Raw genomic sequence first — 26,412 nt, forward strand, 5'->3', positions numbered from 1 at the left:
GAAGTCACTTCATTAACATACGCAAGTGTGGTTCAAAGGGGTTGGTTTGTGTCAAAAGACCCCTTTATAGCTCTTATCACTTAGGAAATTCTAAGTTTTAGGAGCTCTGTGCCATTAGTGGTGATGAAGACAGAATACGTATTTGTTATTATAAATCACAGTATCATAGTTACATAGGAGGAACCCTACAGTGTGTACTCTTTTTGTCTGGCCTTTGTTCAGCATAACCATCCGAGATTCATCCTTGTTGTTTCCCGTATCAGTAATTCGTTCCACGTTGTTGCTAAGAAGTGCAGTTTGTTGGGCTTCCCTGGTGGCGCAGTGGTTGAGAGTCCGCCTGCCGATGCAGGGGACACGGGTTCGTGCCTCGGTCCGGGAGGATCCCACATGCCGCGGAGCGGCTGGGCCCGTGAGCCATGGCCGCTGAGCCTGCGCGTCCGGAGCCTGTGCTCCGCAACGGGAGAGGCCGCAACAGTGAGAGGCCCGCGTACCCCCAAAAAAAAAAAAAAACAGTGCAGTTTGTTTATCCATTCACCCGTTGATGGGTTTTGGGGTCGTTTCTCTTTTGGGTTGATTTTGGCTTTTGCAAATCAAGCTGTATGAACATTCATGTACGGGTCTTTGTGTGGGCATGTGCTTTTTTTTCTTTTTTAATTAATTTATTTATTTGGTTGTGCTGGGTCTTAGTGGCGGCAGGCGGGCTCCTTAGTTGCGGCATGCCTGTGGGATCTAGTTCCCTGACCAGGGATCAAACCCAGGCTCCCTGCATTGGGAGCTGGGAGTCTTAACCACTGTACCACCAGGGAAGTCCCTGGGCATATGCTTTTATTTCTTCTGCATAAATTCCCGGGAGTGGAATGGTTCCTAGGGTCATTCTGATAAGTGTGCGTTTAACTTTTTAAGAAACTGCCAGACTGTTTTCCAAAGTGATTGGGTTGTTTTACATCCCCTTCAGCAGAGAGTTCTGGTTTCTCTACATTTTACCGATGTTTGGTGTGGTCAGTGGTTTTGCCTTCAGCCATTCTAATAGGTGTGCAGTGCTATCTCCTTGTGGTTTTAATTTGCATCTCCTTCATGGTTAATGACTGATGGTGTGAAATGTCCTTGAGGTGCTTATTTGCCATCTGTCTGTCTGCTGTGAAGTGTCTGTTCATATATTTTGCTCATGTTTTTAATTGGGTAGTTTTATCACTGAGTTTTGAGAGTTCTTTGTATGTTTTGCATATAAGACCTTCATTCAATAAGTGATTTGTACTTTCATCCATTTTACTAGTGATTTTCCCCCTTTACTCTAGAATGAAGCTTTTGGGAGTGACTGGGATTATTTTACAGTCTAGATCTCCCAGGTTCCATTTATCTTAAAAAAAGTTTATTTAAGTAGCTGGTTTTGTCTGGCTGGTCAAAACAGGGAAGGAAGGCAGTTCCCGGTGAAAGCATCTCTGAGGTTCCTGGATTAGTAACGTGAATCAGAATAAACTTTCATGTGCAACAGAGAAATAGAAAACAGGTGTAGGCTCAAATATAAAGTATATCCTACAGTCCCAAATGTACTGAGTGTCTGATTATATGGATACCAAGACACTATAAAATGACTTAGAAATAAAATACGAATATATTTTTAAAGCGGTTTACATCTAAAAGGAATTTAGTAATTTGTTGATGAAAAATTAATCAATAGTCAATCTAAGAAAGAAAGAGAAAATTTTATTCAGGCCATCCTGAAGATTAAAACCAGGAGGCAGTCTTTTAGAAATCTCTGAAGACTCTGCTCATCGGAGGTCAAAGCACATGTTATGTAAGTTTTTGAGACAAAGAGTCATACATCAGAGGAACATATTGGCAGTTTGTGAGCCCAACAAGGCGAGTCGTGGGTCACGGTGACCTCTTGCAGGATTGAGAAAGGAGTGTTATTCCTAAGTCATTGCATCACTGGCACCAGTAGGAAGTTGCTTTTTTTGGGTGAGCAGGCATTCCTGTGTCTTTAAGGGGATCCAGTTAATATAATGTGTGATACAGATGCAAAGTGCACACTAAAGAGGGGGGGAGGGTAGTGGCTCAAATGGCAGAGAAAATTTTATGTTTAAACATTTTCTTGTTCTGCCTTAAAAATAATTTTATTTCATCACTTTAAATTGAAAAAAAAAACCAGTCCAAACTAAAGAAGGACATAACAGAGCTTAAAAGTCAATTTCAATATAGATACGCAGATAACTGGTGGAAGGTTCTAGAAGAGAAGCTTTCTTGAGCCCCATGGCCACCCCCGTGATGCCCAGGAGAGGAGGACGGGGCAGAGACCGCGGATTGTTCTTCACTTACTGGATGCTCTTCACCACTTGCTTCTCCATATCCCACTCGTGGTAGGTTATTTTCTTCACTTTTTCTGGCCTTGAGGTTTCTTTCTACAGCAGACAAAAACAAGACAGGAGCCAGTGGTGAACACGCTGGTGCAGAGGAATCTCAGCCTCGACCTCTACTCTCTGCCTTTTCAGTTAGAACCAGATGTTAGCGTCCACCTGAAAAAATGTCCAGGTGATGTTTTGTAGCCCATAAAAGACAAGCGACCGTTTCTTATCTCTGAGCGTCCTCCAAAAATAAGCACTTGACAGGGGTTTCATATCACTATGTTATTCCACAGACATACATCTGCTTTTTTCCCCTGGGGTACTTATTATTTACTTGTTGAGGCTGTTGAGCAAAAACGAGATGATACTTTCCAACCCTTGGAAACGAACTGCATTCCTCCGCCACCTGATGTTTCCTGAGTAGCCTCCGTGTGCCGAGCGTGCGCTGCAGGGTCGGTGAAGCGGTGTGACCTCCCCATCCCCCAGTGGAGTCTTTCCAGTTGTGTGTTTTGTTTTTTTTTTGTGTGGTACGCGGGCCTCTCACTGCTGTGGCCTCTCCCGTTGCGGAGCACAGGCTCCGGACGCGCAGGCTCAGCGGCCATGGCTCACGGGCCCAGCTGCTCCGCGGCATGTGAGATCTTCCCGGACCGGGGCACGAACCCGCGTCCCCTGCATCGGCAGGCGGACTGTCAACCACTGCGCCACCAGGGAAGCCCTCCAGTTGTGTTTTAATTTCCCAGGTATGAGAAATACCTTAAACTAGTGCTTGTCACCCTGGATTGTAACTTTATTGATATGCCTGCCTCTCTCACTGAACCATTACTTCCTCCAGGAAAGGGATTTTGTCTTATTTTTGATGTTTATTCTTTGTATTTCCATTGGCTAAAGTATAATAAAAATGCACAAGGTGTTTGGAGCACAGTTTGAATCCAATGTGGATATTTCTGGAAGCCAGCTGTATATCTAACTGGAAGGAAAGAAAGCGCGCCAGCCCTCGGGGGCCCTGTGAGAGCAAATCTGTTTTTTCGGAGGAGGAAACCGAGGCCCACCTTGGTTAAGAAACCTGCACAGGGTCACGCAGTGCTGGTGGCAGAACTGGGCCTGGAACCCAGGGCCTCCGGTTCCTCTGCGCCTTTCTGTCCCTCATCATGCAGGAGCCTACAGACCATGTTCTAGTAACAAAGCCTAGACATTTATCCCAGTGAAACACAACTGTTACACTTATGCAGTCTTTCCCCCACTTCGCCCCCCGACTTCATCACGACTTGCCTCTGAAGCTCACGTAAAAGAGGTGAGGCAGTGTCGCTCTAGAAGACCACAGAACAGGGTGGGCGCTGAGGAGGCCCAGGCTCTTCCTCTGGCTGCGGGAATGTGACGGCGTTGGGGGTACCTTCCGGGGAATGTCAGCAGGCAGGCGGGGTCCCGTAAAGCCAGGGAGGAGCGGACACGGTCCTTGCCCCTCACAGTAAAGGGGGCACAGCGGGAAATATGGTGGGAATCAGAGGACTGGCTCTGTGTGGGTGCAGGGATGGGGCCACATGTGCTGGGATCACGTTTTTTCTGAGGACACAACTCCTACATACAAGTCAATGTGGTTAAAAATCCAGACATGTGCAGTAGGCACACGTGTAGTCTGCTGTGTGCAGGAGAGTCTGGGCGCGTGATTTCCTCTGCTACGTGCTGCGCTGTAACTGCCAGGCCTGTGGCAGTCGGAGCAGAGGTTACCAGCACGTCGGGAGCAGAAAAGAAAGCATCATTAGCACCGTCAGGTTCCTGAGCTGTGCGTGTTCTCCAGCCTCAGGAAGTCTCTATGGCTGCAGGGTGGAGGCAGAAATCCATCACAGTTTTGTCAGTTTTATACACTCAGACAGGGCTATCAGTAATATAGTTTTAAATATGTAATAAGGACTTAGTGCACTTTCTTTAAGTCACTCTGCATCCAATCAACCCTTTCTACAATCATAATATAAACTGGGGAATGATCACAATCGTGGGTTTCTGGGCCATAAAACAATTCTCAGCAAATGTAAGGGAGTTAAAGTCAGACAAAGCCTGTCCTCTGAACACAATGAAATTCAACTGAAAACCACCAGCAGTGGGATATCTGGAAAAACCCACTCATTGTGTTTGTATTACTAAGTCGACTGCTCGCCCGAAAGAGATCTTCCAGATGGTTCACATGGACAGGAATGGCTGTGGAAAGGGACATTCTGAGAACTTCTTACTATTTTAAACATCTGTGGAATTGCTTCTATAATTTTTTTTAAGAAAAAGAAGCATTCCAATTAATGATGCTGTAGGAAAACGGAAGAGTTTCAGTTTATGGAATTCTAAAAAGAGGTGAAATACGTTATTGGAAGATAGGAAAGTTTGAAAGTAGAAAACACATTGATATGGTTCTGAAATTCTTTAATCCTTTGACTTTAATCACAAGAGTACTACTTGGAGAAGTTAAATGCCAGTTTGCAGACATTTAGTTGCATAATGAGTAAAATTACAGGAAAAATTCAGGTTTAGGTTAATTGTACAATAAGCAAAATTGGATGGGAAATATTAAGTATCTTATTTCAGTAATGAACGTGATATTAATATTAAAGTAATAAGATCATTAGTATCTTACATGTTGTTGCCCAGCACACGTTTTCACGCGAGCCTCCATACGGCCTGTAAGGAACCCGCAGAAGGTGTAATTAGTACACACTGACTCGGGGTTATTTTGAAAAGGTGACACAAAAATCAAAGTCTAATGTCCGCTTATATTATTCTGTGTCCTTATGGGATCCCATCTGCAAAAGTTTGATGGGGGATGTGCCTGTGTGAAAAGAGGAGAGGAGGCTGGAAGAGGCATCCTGCGTGATGCACGTCCGACCCCGGGGTGGGTGTGTAGGAGAAGGTTCCGTCCTGGTTGGCTGAGGTCTGCAGGAGCCTGGGCAGAGCCACTGGGAGCCCCGTCACTGTTTGGTCTTTGCTGGTTCCCCTCAGCTGTCCCATTCTCATTTCTTGCTGCTGACTGACCGTCAGCCTCCCTCTCAAGTGGTGAAGAGTTCTCCATCTCTGCTGCTCCAAAGAGCAGCAACTGATCTGGACATCGTGGTCCCACTTCCAGGTTCCTGGGGAGGGACCCTGGCCTGGTTTTGGTTGTGCCTTGGAATCTAGTCCACAGTTGCGTGAACCAGGTTGTGTCTGTAAACTGAGACATTTCCCAGAAAAGTTGGACAAACTGCAGGCTTAGCAGTAAACCTCATGCTACCTCGGATAGTCCTTGAGCATTTGGTTAGCAGTGTTAGATTTTTTTCTTAGCACGTAGGGTGGCTTTGAAGCATGGTTGGGATGTTCCAGGGATGGGCTGGTGAAGCGCATGGAAGTTGTTTGCTGGTGACTGGGTGGATTCGCTCATTCCATGTCTGTTTCTGTAACTGCAAAGCGTTTTCAAGAGAATCGATTGACTCAACATTTTCTTCTTTACCTCTTCCTTGCGCTTCCATTTATTCAAAACTGGATTCGTGTCAGATAAAGGCTGTCTGGGAAAAAATACATCTGTTAGAGTACTTCACACTGACAGGAAAGCCATAAAAGTCATTGCTGGGTGATTAGAACTTTCAAAAGGATCTGTGAAATGCAACCCTTCTTCTAAAATTATACAGACGGCAGCATGTCCTCTCTCTCTGTTGTCTTGTGTATTTAGACAGGTGCGGGAACCCCACATCTAGGTATAATGACAGTGAGAAGTGAAGGCTGGGATTAATTAGAGCTGAAATACTGAACAATAGGCCAGGTGCCCAGGGAGGGGCAGATAGACATATGCGTGTGTATGTATATGGGCACGAGGTCAGCAGGCATCATTGGGGTGCTCGAGCCATGGTGTGGGCTGTGAAGGGCTTTGTGGGGAACAGAGTCGATAGACTCAGCCCCGAAATCTGGGCAGTTTACGGTCTGCCCTGCGGGGAGAGACGCCGTCTGTGCTGGCCCAGTGCAGGCACACCGGCTCTGCGGGGTGCTGGGGACAGTAAGCGGGGAGCTGTGTGAGCGTCTGACAACGCAGCCTCTTCTGAATCCTTCTCAGACCTCTCACTGTTTAGAATATGGTGTGTTAATAGGAAACACGAGGTGTAGTGAAGCCAGTGGATCCAGAGACAACTGCCACTGACAAGAGAGTGAGTCGCTCCCAGGGGCGGGGGCCCCACGGGGAAGCACCAGGGCCGTCGGAGGCAGAGGGAGTGGGGGGGGATCAGGGGAAGGAGCCTGTACTGTGGATTTTCTCGGAGGCACGGGTGAGGCAGGGTGAGCGGGTTTAGGAGCAGCTCATTTGAATAATCTCAGGGGCTCTGGGGTGTGAGGTCACCCCTGGTGTCTGGCGCCCGGGTGATTAGGGCAGGTGGAAGGTGGCCTGCTGGGAGCAGTGGAGGTGGTGGCGAGGGCCCTGTGCTGGTGGGCTGGATGGGTGAGGCGAGTTCAGGATTTGGCCGGTCCCGGGAGGGGCAGCCCCTGCAGGCTGAGCCTGGGCTCAGGTGTCGAAGCATGAGAATCCAGAAAAGACAAGATGTGGTGAATGCCCCTGCAGAGACTTAAGCTCTTCTCCTTTGTGCCCTGATAGCATCACAGGCGAGTGTTCGCGTGGGCGCCTTCAGCACGTCTGTTAGGGACACACGGAGGCTCCAGGCAGCTCACCGATGCCGGAGCGGGTGTCTCAGGTGTAAACGTGAAGGACTTCAGCGGGGGCGGGGCAGGGCGGCAGGGCAGGGGAGGCTCCGAAAAGGCTGGTGTGGTTTTCAGGACGGCTTGTGGGAAACGGCAGTGTTAGCTCCAGATTCGCCAGGACGACGACGTGACGGCACATCTGACGTCGGAGAGCCACCCAGTCAGGGAAGGAGGGGGACGTGATGACCGCTTGGCCTGCTTTGCACGTGCAGGGGGGACGTCTGCGGGGTGCGTGTGTAGTTAGGATTTTGTGTATCTGAACGACGGCGGATCCAAAGAAATACGGGTGGTGGGCCGGGGGGTGTCAGACTGGCAAGTTTTGGGGCTGTCAGAGGTCGAAAAATATGCGGAAGGAGGGACATTCCATCTTGAATAAATACAAATGCACGTGGAAGAGAATGTTATATACACAGTCGGCGCTCAGCTCCGAGCTCATGTCTACCCCAAGCCCTTGTACAACCCTCTTGTGAGAACTTACTCGAGAGCTAGTTCACACGTGGGCCGTTCTCACTGAGCAGCGTCCTGAGCAGGTGGGTTCAGAGCCTTGCGGTCCCATCCGCATCCCTTGCTCACCTGCGTCTGTAGAAGCTCGACCCCCGCCCCGCCCCCGCAGTGCTCGCCGCCTCTTTATGTACCTGGTAGTTGCTGTTGCCTAATTGCCTTCTAGTTCTCCAGTCTCTGCTGATTGGTTCTCAGTATTTTTCTTTCCTATACTTTATGCTTTTATTAAGTTTGTTAATGATTTTTCTTTTTTTCCTTAGGAGATTTTCTAGTTTATTATGACTAGTTACCAGCCTCTTGCTCTAATTGATTCTCCCAGGAAGAAATGGCATAAATCATAGCTACACGTTTGACTAGAGACTAGTATATCTAGAATTTTCATAGTTTAACACGCTTTCCTTGGATGTGTACCTCTTCCTTGACATCATTTCTTTTTTCTGGCACTCTGGGAGATTTTTAGTTTATCTTTATGCATATAAAGGTTCTCTCGTCACCACCTGGTCCCTTTCTTATTCTTAATAATCATGAGATGTTTAAGGACGGGGTGGGAGACAGTGCCCATGTCTTCCTAATGTCAGCGTATGTGTACATGAAGAAAAACAATTTTAGGAACGGATGTAGAAGTATGGCTGACATCACTGAGATGAACCAGACTCTAACAGTTCCTCTGGGTGCCCGACTTCCCCAAACTAGTCCCCCAAATAGGACTCAGATATCCTCCCATCAGTGATGTGGCTTTGGGACATCCCAGTCTGATGCTCTGGATGGGAGTGGGGAATGGGATGGCCTTGGAAGGCCAGTGAGAGCATCATGAGGCCTGTTAAACCCACCCTGCCCAGTGGACACCGCAGTGTCTGCACGGAAGGAGGCCCACAGGCTTTCAGTTGAAAGGGTCGGGGGCTTCTCCTCACTTCTTCCAGTTTCTAGATAATTCCAGGCCCTTCTCCTTTGGTACCTCTCAGTCTCCCACTTGAATTTATGAAGGTGTCAGACGTCAGCATCGGGCCGGTACACAGTCGGTGCTCAGTGTTTGATGGGTCCACGACTGTTGAGATTACGTGCAGTTCTACCTTCCTTTTTTTTAAGTTGAGGCATAGTTGTTTTACAGTGTTGTGTTAGTTTCTGCTGGACAGCAAAGTGAAGTAGAGTTCCCTGTGCTATACAGCAGGTTCTTATTAGTTACCTGTTTTATACATAGTAGTGTATATATGTTCTTAGACATAATTTTAATGTAGATATTGTTATCCGTCTTCTGTGGTTCAGCCTTATTTTCAACCAGTGAACTGTTCCTTTTTTATTGTTATAATCAGAGTCAGAATTAACATCATAACAACATATGAGGTATGATAAAATTAATATAATTAGTCACATTGTTTGAGTGTCCCTATATGCCAGGCCCTGTTCTAAGTGGTTTATTATGTAATAACGCATTAAGTCCTCACTCCGTGAGGTAGGTCCCGTTGTCCCCGTTTTGTGGGGAGGAAAGGAAGGCATGGAGGGGTGAAGTGATGTACCACAGGCTGTGCACCTAGGTCGGTGGATGAAGTAGTATTTGGGTTGGAAGATGTGGTCGGTGTGCTCAACCAGCCCCTTAATGGACAAGAGGCGGAAATAGTCGATAAAAACACTGGCCAGTTGAGCAGAACTTTTCCTCTACAGCTGCCCCCACCTTTCGCCCTCTGCTAGAGCCCTGTGAGATAGCCCCTGTCCACCCTTCTGATTTCAGCTCAGCAGTCACGTCCACAGAGAGGCTGCCCAGGGTCCCCCAGGGGGTTTCATAGCCTGAGTCCACTGACCTGGGCGGTTGGACCGATGTCTCACTTCCCCGGGGGGGCGGGAAGGGGCCTTGTCTGTCTCACTCACCACGGGGTCCTCGTCACCTTGCACACTGCCTGGTGTCGGGTCAGTGCTCAGCAGGTGTTTATGGGATGCGTGAACAGAGGTAATGGAGAAGGGAGGAAGGAAAGAAAGATTTACCGTGTGCCTCGCTAGTTCCGGCTTCTTGAGGTGAGCCGTTGTACCAGTTGGGAATAAATTTAATTCAGTAACAGAACACCCAGCAACAGTGCCTTGAACAGGGTATTATTTGTCTCACGTAGCGAGAATTGCTCAGACGCCACCAGGCTCCTTGGCTTTTCTGGTGCTGCTCCTGTGAATTGGGCCTTGTGGGCGCCCTGTCAGGGTGACAGTGTGTCCCAGTCACTGGGTTTTCTCCTGCTGTAGGGGGCAGTAGATTTGTATAGGTGGTAGGCTTGAAATTCTATATACCTCCTTAAACAAAACGTTGAGATGTCATTGGATGTATAACGTACTTTTTGAGGAGAGAAGTGGATTGAATTCCCAGGATAACGGGGAAGGCTTTCCTGAGTGTCTGGTGACCCTTCGCCCAGGTAGGTGGGCTCCGTCCTGCTCCCTCCTTGGCAGCCCAGGTTCGGCCTTTCCTGTGTCCTAGTCTGTAAGCGCTGCCTGTGGTTTTGGGCTGTTGTGTCCTTTCCTCTCTTAGTACGTGTGGGCTTGTGCCTTTCCTCTCTCTCGTCATTTTAGCGGAGTGGGGGAGGGTAAGAATGCATGTATTCAGTCGCTAACGCTTCACTGGAAATCTCGCGTGCATCCCTTTTCTATAAAAGTGGGATTGTGCTGTCCATATATCTCTGAAGTCTATGGCATTCACGTAAGGAATTCAACATCTGTTGCATATTGAGCCGATTCTCTCACATAGAAATGACAGGATAATGCAGATTCCTGGAAAAGAGTCAGTTTTCCAGGGAGTTGAAACTCTAGGCTTGTTAAAACGTGAATATGAGCTTTTAAAACTGTCTTTTTAATTTTCAGATTGTGAGCCATGCCTTTAGTGAAGAGGAACATCGAACCCCGGCACTTGTGCCGGGGAGCCCTGCCCGAGGGCATCCCCAGTGAACTCGAGTGTGTGACCAACAGCACCCTGGCCGCCATCATACGTCAGCTGAGCAGTCTGAGTGAGTGTCCTGCCTCGGGACTCCTTTCTTCTGATTACCAGTGACATAGTTCAACAAACTAGCAAATTGATTTCAATTCAGTAGTTATGTGATTGTCCAGAGAAGAGGCCTGCAGCTTTGAAGGAGAGAGCCTCCCTCCCTCCCTCTTGAATTTCCCAGCATGCAATCAGCTGTGGCCCCCTCACTGGTCTGTTGCTACCAGCTTCATGTTACGAAGTTAGCATTGACCAGTTCACAAGTCACTAGGTACCACCAAACGTGTAGATTTAAAGTAGTGTTCATTTTTAAAAGCTTATTAAAAATGAGGATAAAATAATTGGCATTTTCAAAAATGTGAATTATGCATTAAACTTGGACAGGACTAATTATTTTTCAGTGTAACGAATTGAAAACTAGGTCACACCTGTGATATGCCCGGCGTTAGAATAGAGGCTCAATACATGTTTGTTGATTGAATAATATTCCAAATGAATCAAAGAATCAAAGCCCCAAGCTAGTGAGACTTGCTGATTTTAACCTACTGAAGGTTAAAATGCAGGTGTTGACTTCCAGATTGAGGTCAGCAGATGAGCTGATGGTTACACGTACGCAGTGCCATGTACACATTGCATACACAGATTATAGAAATATAAGCAAACACAAGCGTAAGGAAGAGAGGACTTCCTGTTACTCTAATTTTGAACATGAATATGAAATACCCAAGAAATATTCTATTTCTTAAGACTCACATATGCATGAAAATGCTTTTCCTTCAGAGCTTTTTGAAGTTGCAGTCTTTCTCCCTAACTTTTACATTTACGTCGTGATCTTATTTTCTCACTTCGTCCCACTCCTTTTCAGTTTAGATGGTTCACACTGCATTTTGGATGACAGGTTTTCACAGTTAAATTTTCAGAACCTCTGTTAATAATGAGAAAATCCTCCATGAAATTTCACATCCTGGCCGCGTCAAGCCGGGGAGAGTGGTTTTAAAAACAACTCAAGTGCTTTTATTTGTTTTGGAGAAGAAACACTATGGATGAGTTTTTTTTTCTTTAGAAGAATTGTAGCGCATCATTATTGGTATATTTTTGATATATTATGTCTATAATCATTGGCTAAACAAAAGTAATTTGGAAATTGCTTAAAATGTGCTTCAAAATAGATTTCTTCTGGAATCTGAACTAATTATAATTGATTTTTGGTAGTGGTGGTTGGCAAAATGTATAAATTCGTATAATTACAGGAGGATACCTTGTGAATTATTGAAGGGTGAAAGTATTTCTGTGTGCATTCATATATCTCCACGAGAATGTTTTTTCAGTCTCTTGTTTTCTTATGGCTGAAACGTCTATTGGCATAAGGTCTAAGTGATGAAAACCAACATGAACTGTTGAGGTTTTAATAATCACACCATGCCTCGTGCGCAGGGTTACATCAGAGGTGCCTGCCTGGCCACAGTCTCTTCTAAGTGAAACTACCCGCAGGGTACGTTTTGTTCTGTAGAGTCCGTGTGTAGGCAGAATGATCACAGCCCCTCTGAGGATGTCTGCATCCTCACCCTGGGAACCCGCAGATGTGCTGTGTGACCGGGCAAGGGGAGGATTAAGGCTGCTCGTCAGCTCACCTCACGAGAAGGAGGTTATCCTGGGCTGTCTGGTGGCCCCATGTAATCCCGGGGCTCTTTTAAGTGGGAGGAAGGAGTGTCAGAGTGATAGGATGTGAGAAGGATCCATCAACCGTTGCTGGTCCGAAGAAAGGAAAAGAGGCCACAAGCCAAGGAGTGCAGGTGGCCTCTGTACATTGCAAAAGGCTGGGAACTGGACCTTCCCCTGGGGCCTCCAAGGGAACAGAGCTCTGCCAGCGCCTGGATTTCAGCCCCGTGGTAACATTTCACACGTCTGATCTCCAGAGCTGTAAGATGGTAATTTTGTGTTGTTTTAATCCACTGAAGTTGTGAAAATTCGTTACAGCAGCAGTAGGAAACAGTGCACCACTGGAGCCGTGGTGACACTTTGTACACACATCCTGCTCTAGCCTCGTGAGTGGACCAGGCATGGGTCCTGGCCTCAAGCACAGTCCAACCCCAGTCAGCCTGCTTCAGCCCTGATTCTCTGCTAGAATCACTGGGGGAGCTTGAACAGAAGATGCTAGGAATCACTGCAGGGATCGTGATCGGGGTGACCTACGAAGTCAGATGCTGCGTGTCTGGATCGAAAAGCCTGTCTGGGCCAGTCATGTTCTGTCGGGAAGTTTGAACTAAGACACAGCGCGTGTGCTCGTTTATCGTGGGATCTACCGCTGGGGTGTGGCCCAGGACCGAGAGGTCCCGGTGGCCATCGCAGGCCTGCGTGGTTATTGCGGGGGGTGGAGGGAGGCCTCAAGGAGCTAGAGGGAGGCCTCAAGGAGCTAGAGGAAGCCAGCGGACGAAGAAAGGCAGGAGGGCGCAGGGAGAGAAACAGGCACTGGGCACAAGCGAGGCCCCAGGCCGGCGAGGCAGGAGGGTTGCACTGATGGCCCCGCGCCCAGTCAAGGAGCCGCGTGGCCGGTTCACGGCAGACCCTCACAGGTGCCCAGGTGCCCCGTGCTCGCCGCCCAGGGAGGACGGGGGCGTGAGAACCAAGGGTGTAACTTCAGAAAACTAGGATGGTTGTTTATTGGTGGTGGAGCAGCAAATTACTGATAACCAGTGATTTATTTTTTCCTGTTTATTCACTTGGTGCTCCTCTAGGTGCAGCCTACAGCAAATAAAGTCAACTGGGCCCCCACTTAGAAGTTACAAAAGCATATATAATTGACGTCAATATGGTCATACAATAGGCAACATGCAATTATGACCTGCCATAAACTCTCGCACATGATGAGTGGCGTCTACATTTTGGGTGAATCTTTAGTTTTTGTAGGTTTTTCTTCCCACTGAGTGGAAATACAGGAGATGAGAAAAGGTATATGCAAAAAAATTTTTATGATCTAAAATTGTTAAGGAAAATAAGAATTTAAAAGAATGTTTATAAATCAATAAAACAATGTTTTTTTCCTTTTTTTCCTGGACATAAATAGATTTCTTTTTTAAAATTTTTATTGGAGTATAGTGGCTTTACAATGCTGTGTTACTTTCTGCTGTACAGCAAAGTGAATCAGCCATACATACACATATATCCCCTCCTTTTGGATTTCCTTCCCACTTAGGTCACCACAGAGCACTGAGTAGAGTTTTTGTGTTGTTTTCTAATTTTCTAATCATTCATCAGTTATTTTTAAAGTGAAGTTTTAGGAAAGTATGAGTCTGTCATATTAAAATTCGTCTATTACTGAGGATGAATTTTCAAGATAAAGTCAAAACAGAGTCTATTTTTTTATTCCTTTGAGTTTCTGACCGTCATTCAGTAGGCTCCTGCCCACCCTGCCCCAGCGCCTCCACTCCCAGATTAGGACAGGTGATGTACAGTCATCTGAACTTCCTATAAGTGATACAGAGGGAGGCTAGACTTTGTCTACAAAGGCCGTCTTGGGGGAATCCCAAGGGGAACTTTAGGGATTTGCCTTGATCCTAGAGCGGTCATACCTGCCTGAGCAGCAGACTTGTCCTCCTGCCGTAATCCAGAGTAACTAATTCTCTAGTCGGTCTAAGGAAGGAAGAACAGACCAAGGGGCCAGAAGGAGTTTCTTTGGTCTTTTCCAAAAAGGAAGACTAGCAATTGAGGGCCCGATTCACCAGATCGTTCTGATTCTCATCACATCTATGGGGGAACAGTTCAGGGTCATCATGAAGGTTTAAATAACTTTACATCAAACAAGAGAACCTGGTCCTGGTACCAGATAGGCCTTTGAAGCCCCAGTGACTCTACGTAACTTTGGGGAAATCTTTAGGTTTTTACCGGTTACAGTGCTCCCACTACATCCAAACTAGACACTTGACTTTAAAGGGCCAGAAATTTTGTCAGAACTAGATATTTCCCAGGCTTTTCAGGGAATTGTTTCTTTTCAATGAAAAAATGTTGCCTATTGGTATTGAGTATAAGAACAGTCATAGAAATGAGGAAGAGGAAATTTGTAACTTGAACAGCCTTATAATTAGAGAATAAGTATCAAAAGCTTTCAAAGCTTTGTCCAATAAAATAAAAAATTAGTGTTTAGTAGTTTTCAGATTTTTTTCCTTTGAGTGTTACTAACTTCTAATATGAGTGACGGTGTGGGGAGGGGAGTGGGAGGGAGAAGGAAAGCCACTTTTTAAAGTGGTTTTGCTTAATAGTGTGTTACTTGGCCTGTTGGCCATCTGTATGTCTTTTATGGAAAAATGTCTGTTCTGGTCTTCTGCCCATTTTTTGATTGGGTTGGTTGGTTGTTTTGATATTGAGTTGTGTGAGCTGTCTGTATATTTTGGATAATAATCCCTTGTCAGTCATATCATTTGTAAATATTTTCTCTCACTCCATAGATTGTCTCTTCATTTTGTCAGTGGTTTCTTTTGCTGTGCAAAAGCTTTTAAGTTTAATTAGGTCCCATTTGTTTATTTTTGCTTTTGCTTCTTTTGCCTTAGGAGACAGATGAAAAAAATGGCTGTGATTTATGTCAAAGAGTGTTCTGCCTATGTTCTCTTCTAGGAGTTTTATGGTTTCACATCTTACAATTAGGTCTTTAATCCATTTTGAGTTTATTTTTGTATATGGTGTGAGGAAATGTTCTAATCTCATTCTTTTACATGCAGCTGTCCAGTTTTCCCAGCACCACTTGTTGAAGAGACTGTCTTCTCTGCATTGTATATTCTTGCCTCCTTTGTTGTAGATTAACTGACCATAAGTGTGTAGGTTTATTTCTGAGCTGTTTATTCTGTTCCATTGATCTGTGTGTTTATTTTTGTGCTGGTACCAGGCAGTTTTGATTACTGTAGCTTTGTAGTATAGTCTGAAGTCTGGGAGGGTGATATATCCAGCTTTTCTAATTATTAGAGAAATGCAAATCAAAACAAGATATCACCTCACACTTACCAGAATGACCATCATCAAAAAGTCTGCAAATAACAAATGTCAGTGAGGATATGTACACTGTTGGTGGGAATGTATCAATAAATTGGTGAATTCACTATGGAAAACAGTATGGAGGTTCCTCAAAAAACTAAAAATAGAATTACCATATGACCCAGCACTTCCACTCCTGGGTTTATATCCAGAAAAAATGAAAACACTAACTTGAAAACATACATGCACCCCAGTGTTCATAGCAGCACTATTCACTACAGCCAAGACATGGAAGCAACCTAAATGTCCATTGACAGAGGAATGGATAAAGAAGATGTGGTACATATATACAGTAGAATATTACTCAGCCATAAAAAAGAATGAAATTCGGCCATTTGCAGCAATATGGATGGACCTAGAGAACATTATACTTAGTGAAATAATCAGTCAGAAAAAGATACTGTATATCACTTATATGTGGAATCGAAAAAATAAATGAATGTATCTAGCAAAACAGAGACTCACAGATATAGAAAACAAGCTAGTGGTTACCAGTGGGGTAACCACTGGGAGGGGCAAGATAGGGGTATGGGATTAAGAGATACATACTGCTAGGTATAAAATAGACATGCAACAAGGATATATTGTACAGCACAGGGAATTACAGCCATTATCTTGTAATAACTTTTAATGGAGTATATAATCTGTAAAAATACTGAATCACTATACTCTATACCTGAAGCTAAAATAATATTGTAAGTCAACTCTACTTCATTGAAAAAAAATTAGTGTGTCACTTGGTTTTCCAGTAATGGAATATTGATATTTTTTTCTTCAAATAATGACAGTTTAGTGTAGCAATTAACATTAAATCAGGAGTGCTTTTTCATCGTTTTCCTTGATTAATTATCTGAGTGCTCTTGTTCTTATCAGCTAGTTGCTCAATTAAAATTACAGTGTCTTGGGCTTCCCTGGTGGCACAGTGGTTGAGAGTCTGCCTGCCGATGCAGGGGACACGGGTTCGTGCCCTGGTCCGGGAAGATCCCACATGCCGCGGAGCGGCTGTGCCCGTGAGCCATGGACGCTGAGCCTGCGCGTCGGAGCCTGTGCTCCGCAACGGGAGAGCCTACAGCAGTGAGAGGCCCGCGTACCGCAAAAAAAAAAAAAAAAATTACAGTGTCTTGCAATCAAATTCCTACTGATATTATAATGTAATTTTAATATAATTTGCTTTAAAAAGGAAATAGGGCATTTGTACCAAGGATGACGCAAATCCACTTCAATACCTCCCAGGCTGGTTTCCACTTCTTTCACTTCGTTCTTGTGATTATAGCTGTCTTCCCTTTCCTTTCTTAAGAGTATGTCACAAGGAAAAGAGTTAGACCTTAGGTGCCTCCCCTGCCCCAAAGTTTTTGGTTATATTTGATGATACTAATAAGATCATATAGAGAACTTAGCACAGGACAACACAAAGGAAAAAAATTACAATTTTTTTATTAATCAGGAAATCATTGATAATGCTTTGTATATATCATTATAAAAATGATACCTCACACATACGGTTTTGTAGCCTATACTCACTTGTATATAGTAAACATCTTTGTTGAGTCTTCTAAGACACATTTTTAATAGCTAGAGGTTACTGTGTTATATTGATACAGTATCATTAACCATTATCTTGCTGTTGGACATAACTGTATGTTTCTTTGTCAGGGAGGCACTAGTCTTTTTTGGCACTTTTTTTTTTTTTTTTTTAAGATTTCTTACATCTTATAGGTCATCAAACTTCCTCACAAAGAGCTAGGATCGTTCTTACAAATGGTCTAAAATTTTGAGACTCCATTAATTTTAAATGTGAGTCTCTGAAAAAAGTTATTACAAAATCTATTTTCTATTAATTTCTATATTGAGTACTTGTATAAATGAGAAAGAAATTTTGTTTTCTTCTCAGATTTTAATTAGTGATTATTTTTTTTATTGCTACTCCTTATGGTATGTATTATGTCTCGTATCAAACCAAATGCCAAATCGTCATAAAAATGCTTCCTTGAGGGCTTGCAGTATAATACATCTGCTTTATGTAATTGGATCTGAAATTCAGGGTTGTATTAATTGATTATACCAAGTGCAGTTCTAGTTAGAATAGAGATTTAAGTATTTTGAAGGCATGCACTGAATAGATTTCTTGGATGGTCTTAGCCAAATGGGATTTTTGAAGTGAAAGGGAAGATGTAAACACAGTATATGCAAGAAATAGGTCATAAGTTCATTTCCATGCAGGTTAAGGCTGGGTTGAGGTACTTTAAGAGGAAACGTGTGAATGTAGTGGACAGAGCTGACTGGAGGAAACAGCACGAATTTTTTAAAGTTTACTGCTTCAATCTGAGATAAGTATTTGCATTACTTGTGGATGAAAATAGGAAGCCAGTGAAGAGAGGTAAGAGAAATGTGTACTTAGGAAAGTATAAGGCACAACTCCGTCAGCCGTAGAACTGGAGGTGAGTATAATGAGAGTCCCCCACAAAGGCAGGACTGTTGGGAATCCAAGCACTTACCGCCCCACCTGGAACATCGGAAACACTTCCTTCACAGAAGAAACGACGAGGGGGCCGTTTCTCACTTCTTGCCCTGGACAGGTTGCGACATAGCAGGATTTAAGTGTAGACTAATTGTCCAGAGCACAGGTGGAGAGCTAGCCACGTCCGAATGTTCAGTCAAGTCTGCCGTCAAACCTCTCTGCTTTTGTCATCGGTATTCTTTCCATTTCGTGAGTTCATAGGCTTATGGTAACGTGTCTTCAGTGACTTACAGGTGTCTTCCTGATGGTTGTGATTTACACTGTTATTATCATCTAAAAACTTTGAGGGAAGATTTTCAAGGATTTTAATGTTGTTTTCTAAAGTTGTCCTAACCATGATCACTCCCCTCTCAGGTCCACGATTGTGATTACCAGCGTCCTGAGTTGAGTCGTGTTCCTCCTCGACATAGCACCTTTCATAGGAGTAAATGTTGTCTACTTCATTCTTTTTTTTTTTTTTTTAAAGAAGATGTTGGGGGTAGGAGTTCAGTAATTTATTTATTTATTTTTGCTGTGTTGGGTCTTCGTTTCTGTGCAAGGGCTTTCTCTAGTTGTGGCAAGCGGGGACCACTCTTCATCGTGGTGCACGGGCCTCTGACTATCGCGGCCTCTCTTGTTGCGGAGCACAGGCTCCAGACACGCAGGCTCAGTAGTTGTGGCTCACGGGCCCAGTTGCTCTGCGGCATATTGGATCCTCCCAGACCAGGGCTCGAACCCGTGTCCCCTGCATTAGCAGGCGGACTCTCAACCACTGCGCCACCAGGGAAGCCCTGTCTACTTCATTCTTGACTAGTCTTTTACACACGTTGTCCAGCAAAAAATTAAAATAGGAGACACATGGGAAAGGAGAAAAGCATGACTCATAATTAAGAGAAAGAGAGGTTAGTAGCAACAGGATCCACAGATGACTCCAGCCCGGCGTTTCAGGAACTTAGAAGCCACTCCCACCTGCATAACAGGAAAAGAGCTCAACAAACCGAAATCCACCAGCTTCTCTTAGATCCTTCAGAGAACTGAGGTCACAGGACAAACCGCTGCCCCCAAATTTGGAAAGACAGACAGATTCTGAGAATCACAACTCACCAGGATACAGAAGTTTTGCACAACACTCCCCCCCAATCTGACCTGATGGAGCTTTACAGAACACTAAACGCCCACCTGTAGAATACACGTTCTTCTAATGTTCCGTCCACATGGAATGTTCCTCGAGGTGGGACATATGCTTAGCCAGAGAATAATACATTTGAAAGGACTGATACCATAAAGAGTGTGGTGTTAATGAGGAAATAATTACAATAACCTTTTTAGATACTTCTCACATATTGGAAAACCAAGCAATAGCTTCTAAATAACTCCTTGGGTCAAAGAAGAAATCAAAAAGGAAATTGCAAACTGTCTCTAACTGTGTGGGTAATGAACACACAGAATCCCCAGTGTATTTGTGAGATTAACGTAAAGAGGTGCTTAGGGGGAAATTTGTACCTTTAAATGCTTGTATCAGGAAAGAAGAGAGATGTCAAATCACGAGCGTTCCTCAGGTGAACACTCGGTTGCCTGGCAGTCCTGCTGAAATTCCTTCGCTCGTTAGTTTTCCCCGCCCGGAGGTGCCTGTGTCACATCTTCTCTTTCCACCCCAAACTCTGAGCTGGTGGTTTGCTTATTTCCCTGGGACAATAAGAGCATTCAGGGGAGAACCAAACAGCCCCCTCCTGCCAGGTCAGCCCTCCGACCTGCCTGTGCACCGGCGCCCTGCCCCCCCTGCTCTACAGTGCTGACCCCAGGACTCACTCCAGGACTGGGTTACGCTCCATCTTTCCCGTGTCCTCCACCCCACCCCCGTCCGCATCATTCCTACTGAATGTTAACACACTGAGAAATCACGCTCAGGTCATCCTCTCCCCGTCGCCCCATTTCTTGCTCCCTTCACAGCAAGCTTCCTTGAAAGAACCACTCCTGCCTTTACCCTACCCCCGCTTGTCTCTTGTCCCCACTGAAGTTCTGTCGCATCTTTTCCTGAGACTGTGCTTGTCAGGGTCACCCACAGTGACACCCACGTTGCTAAGTCCCGTGCTCAGTCTCAGGCGTGTGGCCTGATGCCTGAGCACCGTTTGACCCCTGATAACTCCCTCCCCGTCCTGGAGGGCTTCCGTACCTGCCTCGGGCCAGCACCCTCAGGGTGTCTCTCGCCTCACGAGCCCTTCTGCATCGTTGGGCCCCAGGGTGTGGCCACAAGCCCTCCCCCGCTCCCGGTTCCCAGGCCACCTCACCCGCCGTGGCCCGAATACCACCTTCACGCTGACGGCTTCCAAACGTACGACCTCTCCCCAGACCTCAAACTTGTGTGTACAGCTGCTTCCGGAAGCATCTCACGTGCAACGTGATCAAACCGAAATAATGATTTTCTTCTCTCTTCCCCCCCATGTATCTTAGCAGGTGGGGGCTCTGCTCTTCCGGCTGCCGTGGTCTTTCCCTTCTCTCTTCCTGCATCTTCACAGTGTGTTCTGAATCCGCACACCTGCTCCTACCTCTGTTGCCGCAGTTCTGGTCCCAGCTGCCCCAGCCCTGCTGTACGGGGGCCCTGTGGGACCTGCCCGCCCCACTCTGGTTCCCCCCACCGCGAGGGAAGGACATCCCTTTCTCCGTCCTCCTCCGCCACTCGCCCTCCTCCCTGAACGCTGTCCTCACCTGCAGCCTGTCTCTGCCTGGAAGGTGCCCCCTCACCTCCAGCCACCGTCCGCCCAAACGTCACCTCCTCAGAGAGGCCTTTTGTGACCACCTGAGTGTCACCCACTTCCTACCATATTCTCTTGCAGTTTTGTTTTCTTCATACCACTTGTCATGTGATGGATTGTGTGTTTATTTATGGTCTGTGTGGTATTGTCTGCATATAATAAAAGCTGTGTTCATTGCTGTATTTCTTCAAGTGACTAGCATAGTGCCTGGTACACAGTGGGTGTTTGATACATATTTGCTGAATAAGCTGAAAATGCATAACAATCAGCATCTGTTGTCTTAGTTCTTATAAAATGCTTAGAAAGGGTGTTGTAAACAAGTGTACGAAAAAGTTCACTGTGGTTAACTATGCATGACATTTTTTACTTTTTATTGTTCTCTGAGTTTTGCAAATTTTCTTCCATGAGCTTGTGTTGCTTTTATATACCCACAAAGACATTTCAGAGAATCAGGCTGTATGCTACGTTTTTGTTTTTGTTTTTGGTACGCGGGCCTCTCACCATTGTGGCCTCTCCCGTTGCGGAGCACAGGCTCCGGACGCGCAGGCTCAGCAGCCATGGCTCACGGGCCCAGCCGCTCCGCGGCATGTGGGATCTTCCCGGACCGGGGCACGAACCCGTGTCCCCTGCATCGGCAGGCGGACTCTCAACCACTGCGCCACCAGGGAAACCCTGTTTTGTTTGTTTGTTTGTTTAACTTTTATACATACTTATAAATACAACAAAGACAAAAGAAATGAGTGTGAGAAGTTGCTGCCTTAGGTTGGACTTTGGGCTGTTTTTCCTATTGTTTACGTTTCCATATTTTCTACATTTCTTGTGAGCATGGATTACTTTCATAGTAGGAAAAAAGTGAAACTTTAAAAAGGAAAAAAAAATAACGTAGGGCCCAATAATTATGGCATTATTTCATGGAATTCAGAAGCAGTTGGACTTTATTACAGACACAGTAATAAATTTATTTATTTATTTTTTTTTGCGGTACGTGGGCCTCTCACTGTTGTGGCCTCTCCCGTTGCGGAGCACAGGCTCCGGACGCGCAGGCTCAGCGGCCATGGCTCACGGGCCCAGCCGCTCCGCGGCACGTGGGATCCTCCCCGGACCAGGGCACGAACCCGTGTCCCTTGCATCGGCAGGCGGACTCTCAACCACTGCGCCGCCAGGGAAGCCCTATTTTTTAATTTTTAATTTTGAAATGATTTCAGACTTACAAAGAGGTCAAAAAGAGAATGAAGAATTCTCAAACTTTCACCCACATATTATTTTACCTCATCTTTTCTTTTTCTCAGAAATTCCTCTCTTTTCCTCCTGTCCTGCTTTCTCCTCCTCTGTCCCCTCCTGTGTCTGTGTGTACATACATGCATACACATACATATATAGTTCTTATATATACAAACATGTATCTATTTCTATCTTTCTCCTTTAATCTGGAGCAGTTCCTCAGTCTGTCTTGACTTTTATGACTTGACATCTTGACATTTTAAGGGGAACCAGCCATGGTTTTATGGACCATTCCTTGGTCTGTCTTCTGATGCTCCCTCATGACTAGATTTAAGATGTTCTCACGACTGTCACAGAGGGTTGACACCTCCTACTCAGGGCATTCTATCTGGAAGCTCACGTTACTGGCTTGTCCCGTAACTGCCCCTGTGAACTCTGATTGCTTGGTTAACATTTTGTCTGTGGGTTCCTGTACTGTAAAGTTTTATCCCCTATGTAATTAGTAAGTATCTTGTGGGGAGACACTTTGAGACCATGTTCTGTCCCAGTTCTACCCAGTAGTCTTAGCATCCACGGATGGTCCTTGGCCAAAGCACTTATTATTGGGGGGGGTCACAGAATGGTGATTTTTGTCATTCCCTAATTTCTTCTGCGTTTACTAGTTGGAGTTCTGATGTAAGTGCTTTCACTTCTTTGCCTGTTATTCATTCATTCGTTTATTTACAACAGTCTGGACTCATGGACTCTTATTCCGTGGATTATAAGCCGTCATCTTGATTATTTGTCTTAGTACTCACATTTTCCCAGACTTGGCCAGTGGGACCCTTTCATGCTGGCTCCTGTGTCCTTTTGACATGTCCCCACCACTCTCTGAATACTTCTTTGCTTTTTTTGAAAAGCACACCAAGATATTCTAAGCACATCTTGTACTTTTTCACCATCATCCCTAGAATCCGTCATTTTTTCAAGGAGCCTCGTTCCTTTTAGTGGAAAATGGAAAGCCAAAATCGTGACGAACCCAAGATCAAGGTGCTAGGTGTACGGATTAAAATTTCTGAAGGACCTCATTATGACTGGTGCCTTGTTCCGCAGAAAGGACTCTCACAGACACACTGATTGTTCCCCGAAAATCCTAAATACAACAGAAAATCCGCACATAATTTTGATGCCTTGGCAGTTGGGAGGCGCACTTCGCGACCTGACACACTTGGACGTAAGCTCGTGGTGGTGCCAATAAATCTGTAAATGGATCCTTTGTCAGAAAAGAATGAATAAATGGTGCTTACCTCTGTGTGGTCTTTAATTCAATTCAGAATTATTTTAGTGTAGCTATTATTGGACTTGCCACTGGAAGAGTGAGTACAATTAAGCTTTTCGAATAAGTTGCAGTTTGCAAAACGGAATGCTGTAATTGCAACACTTTATTTTTGTTCATCGGAAAATATAGTTCTTCCATTTCCTTCTCTTCAGTCACTCGTCAGCTTTCAGCAGCTGGAAGGGATTAAGTATGCAAGTCTTTAATTTCTGTTTCTTTTTATAAATTGAGAACTTCCAGTGGGAGTATGGCAGCAGTTGTGTGTTCTTTTCAAGTACGGTTAAGCATGGAAGGTAAAGGGCCCGTGTTATTGGCCCTTTTCAGCTCATTTAGCATCTCGCAGAGTGTGCTTCTCAGCAGCGCTTGCTGTGCTTTGAGAACACTGATGTCTCTTCTGCAAGAGGTTGTGCTGTATATGCCTGTGTTCTTGCTGGTATATGCTGTCCCTATTAGTTAGATTTCTGCAGAGTTGAAGGGAAAAGGGTTCTTCTGGAGTTGCACTGGAATTTTTTTTTTTTCTAACCATGAATGGGCAAGTAGAAAAACAAAAATCAGTTGGTTCCATTTTGACTGTGTCTGGCATTCCAAATAAACAACTCCTAGACCTGGATGTAAAGCATTCGGAACACGGTGCTCTGTCTACAGGTCATCCCGGTGCACGGGCAGGCATTTTCCCAAATGGGCTTCAGAAAACAGTATTTCTGAAAGGTGTTACTGGTGTTTCCAGGCCCAGTCAGTTTGAAAACAGGGTGTGCTAGGGGCTTCTGCAGAATCCTAACACACACGAGTGTATTAAAGATTTTAAGATGCCCTGAGGCATAAATACATGTTTAATCCTTCTAGTCCAGCATTTCCCAAACTTACATGAGCAGGGAGCCTTTATTGGCTGTGTCCTTGTTAACAAGAAAACACTGGTACAGGTTATGTGTTTTTATTCAAGAGATAGTGAGCACAGGCTCAGCACAGACAATGCAGAGAAGCAATGCAGATAAGGCATGGCTCACACCCTTAAAGAACTTCCGTCAATAAAGACAAGAATAGGGGCATGTGATGCGTCCTGTGACTGAGGCGTCCTTTGGGTACAGTAAGTCCCTGACATGTGAACAAGTCCTGTTCTGAGAGTGCGTTCGTAAGTCCAATTTGTTCATAAGGCCAACAAAACCTGGGTACCCAGCTAACACAGTTGGCTATATAGTGCTGTACTGTAATAGGTTTATAATACTTTTCACACAAATAATACATAAAAAACAAACACAAACAATAAAACATTTTTAATCTTACAGTACAGCACCTTGAAAAGTACAGTAGTACCAGCCACATCATTGCTGCTTCTACACTTGCTTCTGGATGTCCTGGGCTTGAAATAAAGGGACTGTACTGCTGTGCTCTATACCGTACTGCACAGTAAAGCACACAAAAGCACAGCCACATGTAGAGGACGCACGCACGTGACCATGTACGCCAGACACGCGAACTAACTTACACGACTGGACCTGGGAACGCATGTTCGGGTCTTTGTAATTTCACAACTTGAAGGTTCGTATGTAACAGACTTACTGTATTTGCGAACACAGAGAGGGGCCTCTGATCTCACAGACCCCAGTCTGCATCTGGAAGGATTGATTTTAAGTGTATGCATTTTTATTCGTTTATTCAAAACTCTTTTTGAGCACCTGTGATGAGCCAGGCACGCCCTAGACCTTGGCGACTGAAACAGCAGCGCACAGACCGAGGAGAGACCTCCTCTCCGGATCGTATGTCCTAGTGGCAGGAGCCAGGCAGGAAACGGGATGAATAAGTACGGGTGTGTAACTTACTACGTGGTGGTAAGTGCTCGGGAGAAAAATACAGCCCGGCAGGGACGGGCTGCCTGTGTGTTTGTTTACGTCTGTGAGAGTGGGCGGGAGGCGATGGTCATTTAGATGTAGTGGCTGGAGGAGACCTCCCTTAGAAGGTGACCTTGGGTCGAGACCTGGATGGCAGCAGTGGCCCAGGCAGGAGGGACAGGAGATGTGAGCCTGGGGAGGAGCGGGCGTGGCCGGCGCAGCTGAGCGTCAGCAGGGGCCAGTGTGGCCCGCGTGGGGCGTGGGAGGGAGAGGAAAGCAGGGGATGGGCCAGCGAGGCAGATGAGCCGGACCACGTAGAACCTTCTGGGCCGTCACTGGCCTTCAGCGTCTTCTGAGCGAGGTGACAGTGCACGGGTTCGAACCTGAGGAGGGACTAACAGGGTCTGTGAGCAAGTGGGGCAGGTTTCGCCAGTGCGTTCTTCTGGAGCCCAGAAAAGGGGCAGCGCGGAGGTGCACAGGGCCCCCCGTGTCCTGCTGAGAGCCTCAGGGGTGGCGTTAGGCTGCTGGGAGCCGTGCAGGGTCGGCGCAGTAGCAGCGTGCCGCAGGGATTTGAGGGCGGAAGGTCAGTCTGGAGGCAGAAGAACAAAGCTGTTGATGTAATTTGGGCGAGAAACAAGGAGGGCCAGAGCCGAGGGGCTGGGGGCGTAAGGGGCCGAGGTTTGGTGTCAGTGGCCGTGGAGGGAGGGAGCTGTCCCGGAGGACTGTGTTCTCGCTTGGGCTTCTTTCGGGGTGGTCCGTGCCTTTCCACGTGGGGGTGCACGTTTGAGTTAAGGTGGACACGAGTTCCTATGAGAACTTGTGCTGGCGTTGAGAGTCTTACAGGACATCCATGTGGAGATGTTTATGAGGTCATTAGATGCACAGGTCTGCTCAGGAAAGAGTTGACAAGGCAGCAAACAAACGTTAACTCTGGTGCCACGTCTAGTTGCAGTATTTAAAACATATGTAATTTGTGTGCAGGCTTTTTATTGAACAGACCCCTCACCAGAGAAGGTGTACAGATGGCAAACAGGCACATGAAAAGATGCTCCACATCATATGTCATCGGGGAAGTGCAAATTAAAACGAGATATCACTACACACCTATTAGAATGGCAAAAATGCAAAACACTGACACCACCAAGTGCTGGCAAGGGCGTGGAGCAACAGGAACTCTTGTTCATTGCCGGTGGGAGTGCAGCCGCTTCGAAAGACTGTTTAGCTGTTTCTTAAAGACCTAAACATACTCGTACCGTAGAATCTAGTAGTCATGCTCCTTGGTATTTA

At 45.8% G+C, this 26,412-nt stretch overlaps 1 protein-coding gene across 6 annotated transcripts in view; it reads left to right on the forward strand.

Annotated features, from left to right (window-relative positions):
- WASF3 (WASP family member 3) overlaps positions 1-26,412 on the forward strand; it is a 90,505-nt gene that overhangs the window by 40,681 nt on the left and 23,412 nt on the right. For 5 of the 6 annotated variants that reach the window (XM_030882641.2, XM_060287755.1, XM_060287751.1 and 2 more), the window contains exon 3: positions 10,374-10,516. In XM_030882641.2, the coding sequence (XP_030738501.2) occupies positions 10,384-10,516 (133 nt within the window). In that variant the 5' untranslated portion in view covers positions 10,374-10,383. Of the gene's footprint in view, positions 1-2,213; positions 2,358-10,373; positions 10,517-26,412 lie in introns of those variants that run through there. The other variant, XM_060287754.2, reaches the window with a different exon arrangement.

Source organism: Globicephala melas, chromosome 18, assembly GCF_963455315.2.
Source record: "Globicephala melas chromosome 18, mGloMel1.2, whole genome shotgun sequence".
Lineage (NCBI taxonomy): Eukaryota > Metazoa > Chordata > Mammalia > Artiodactyla > Delphinidae > Globicephala > Globicephala melas.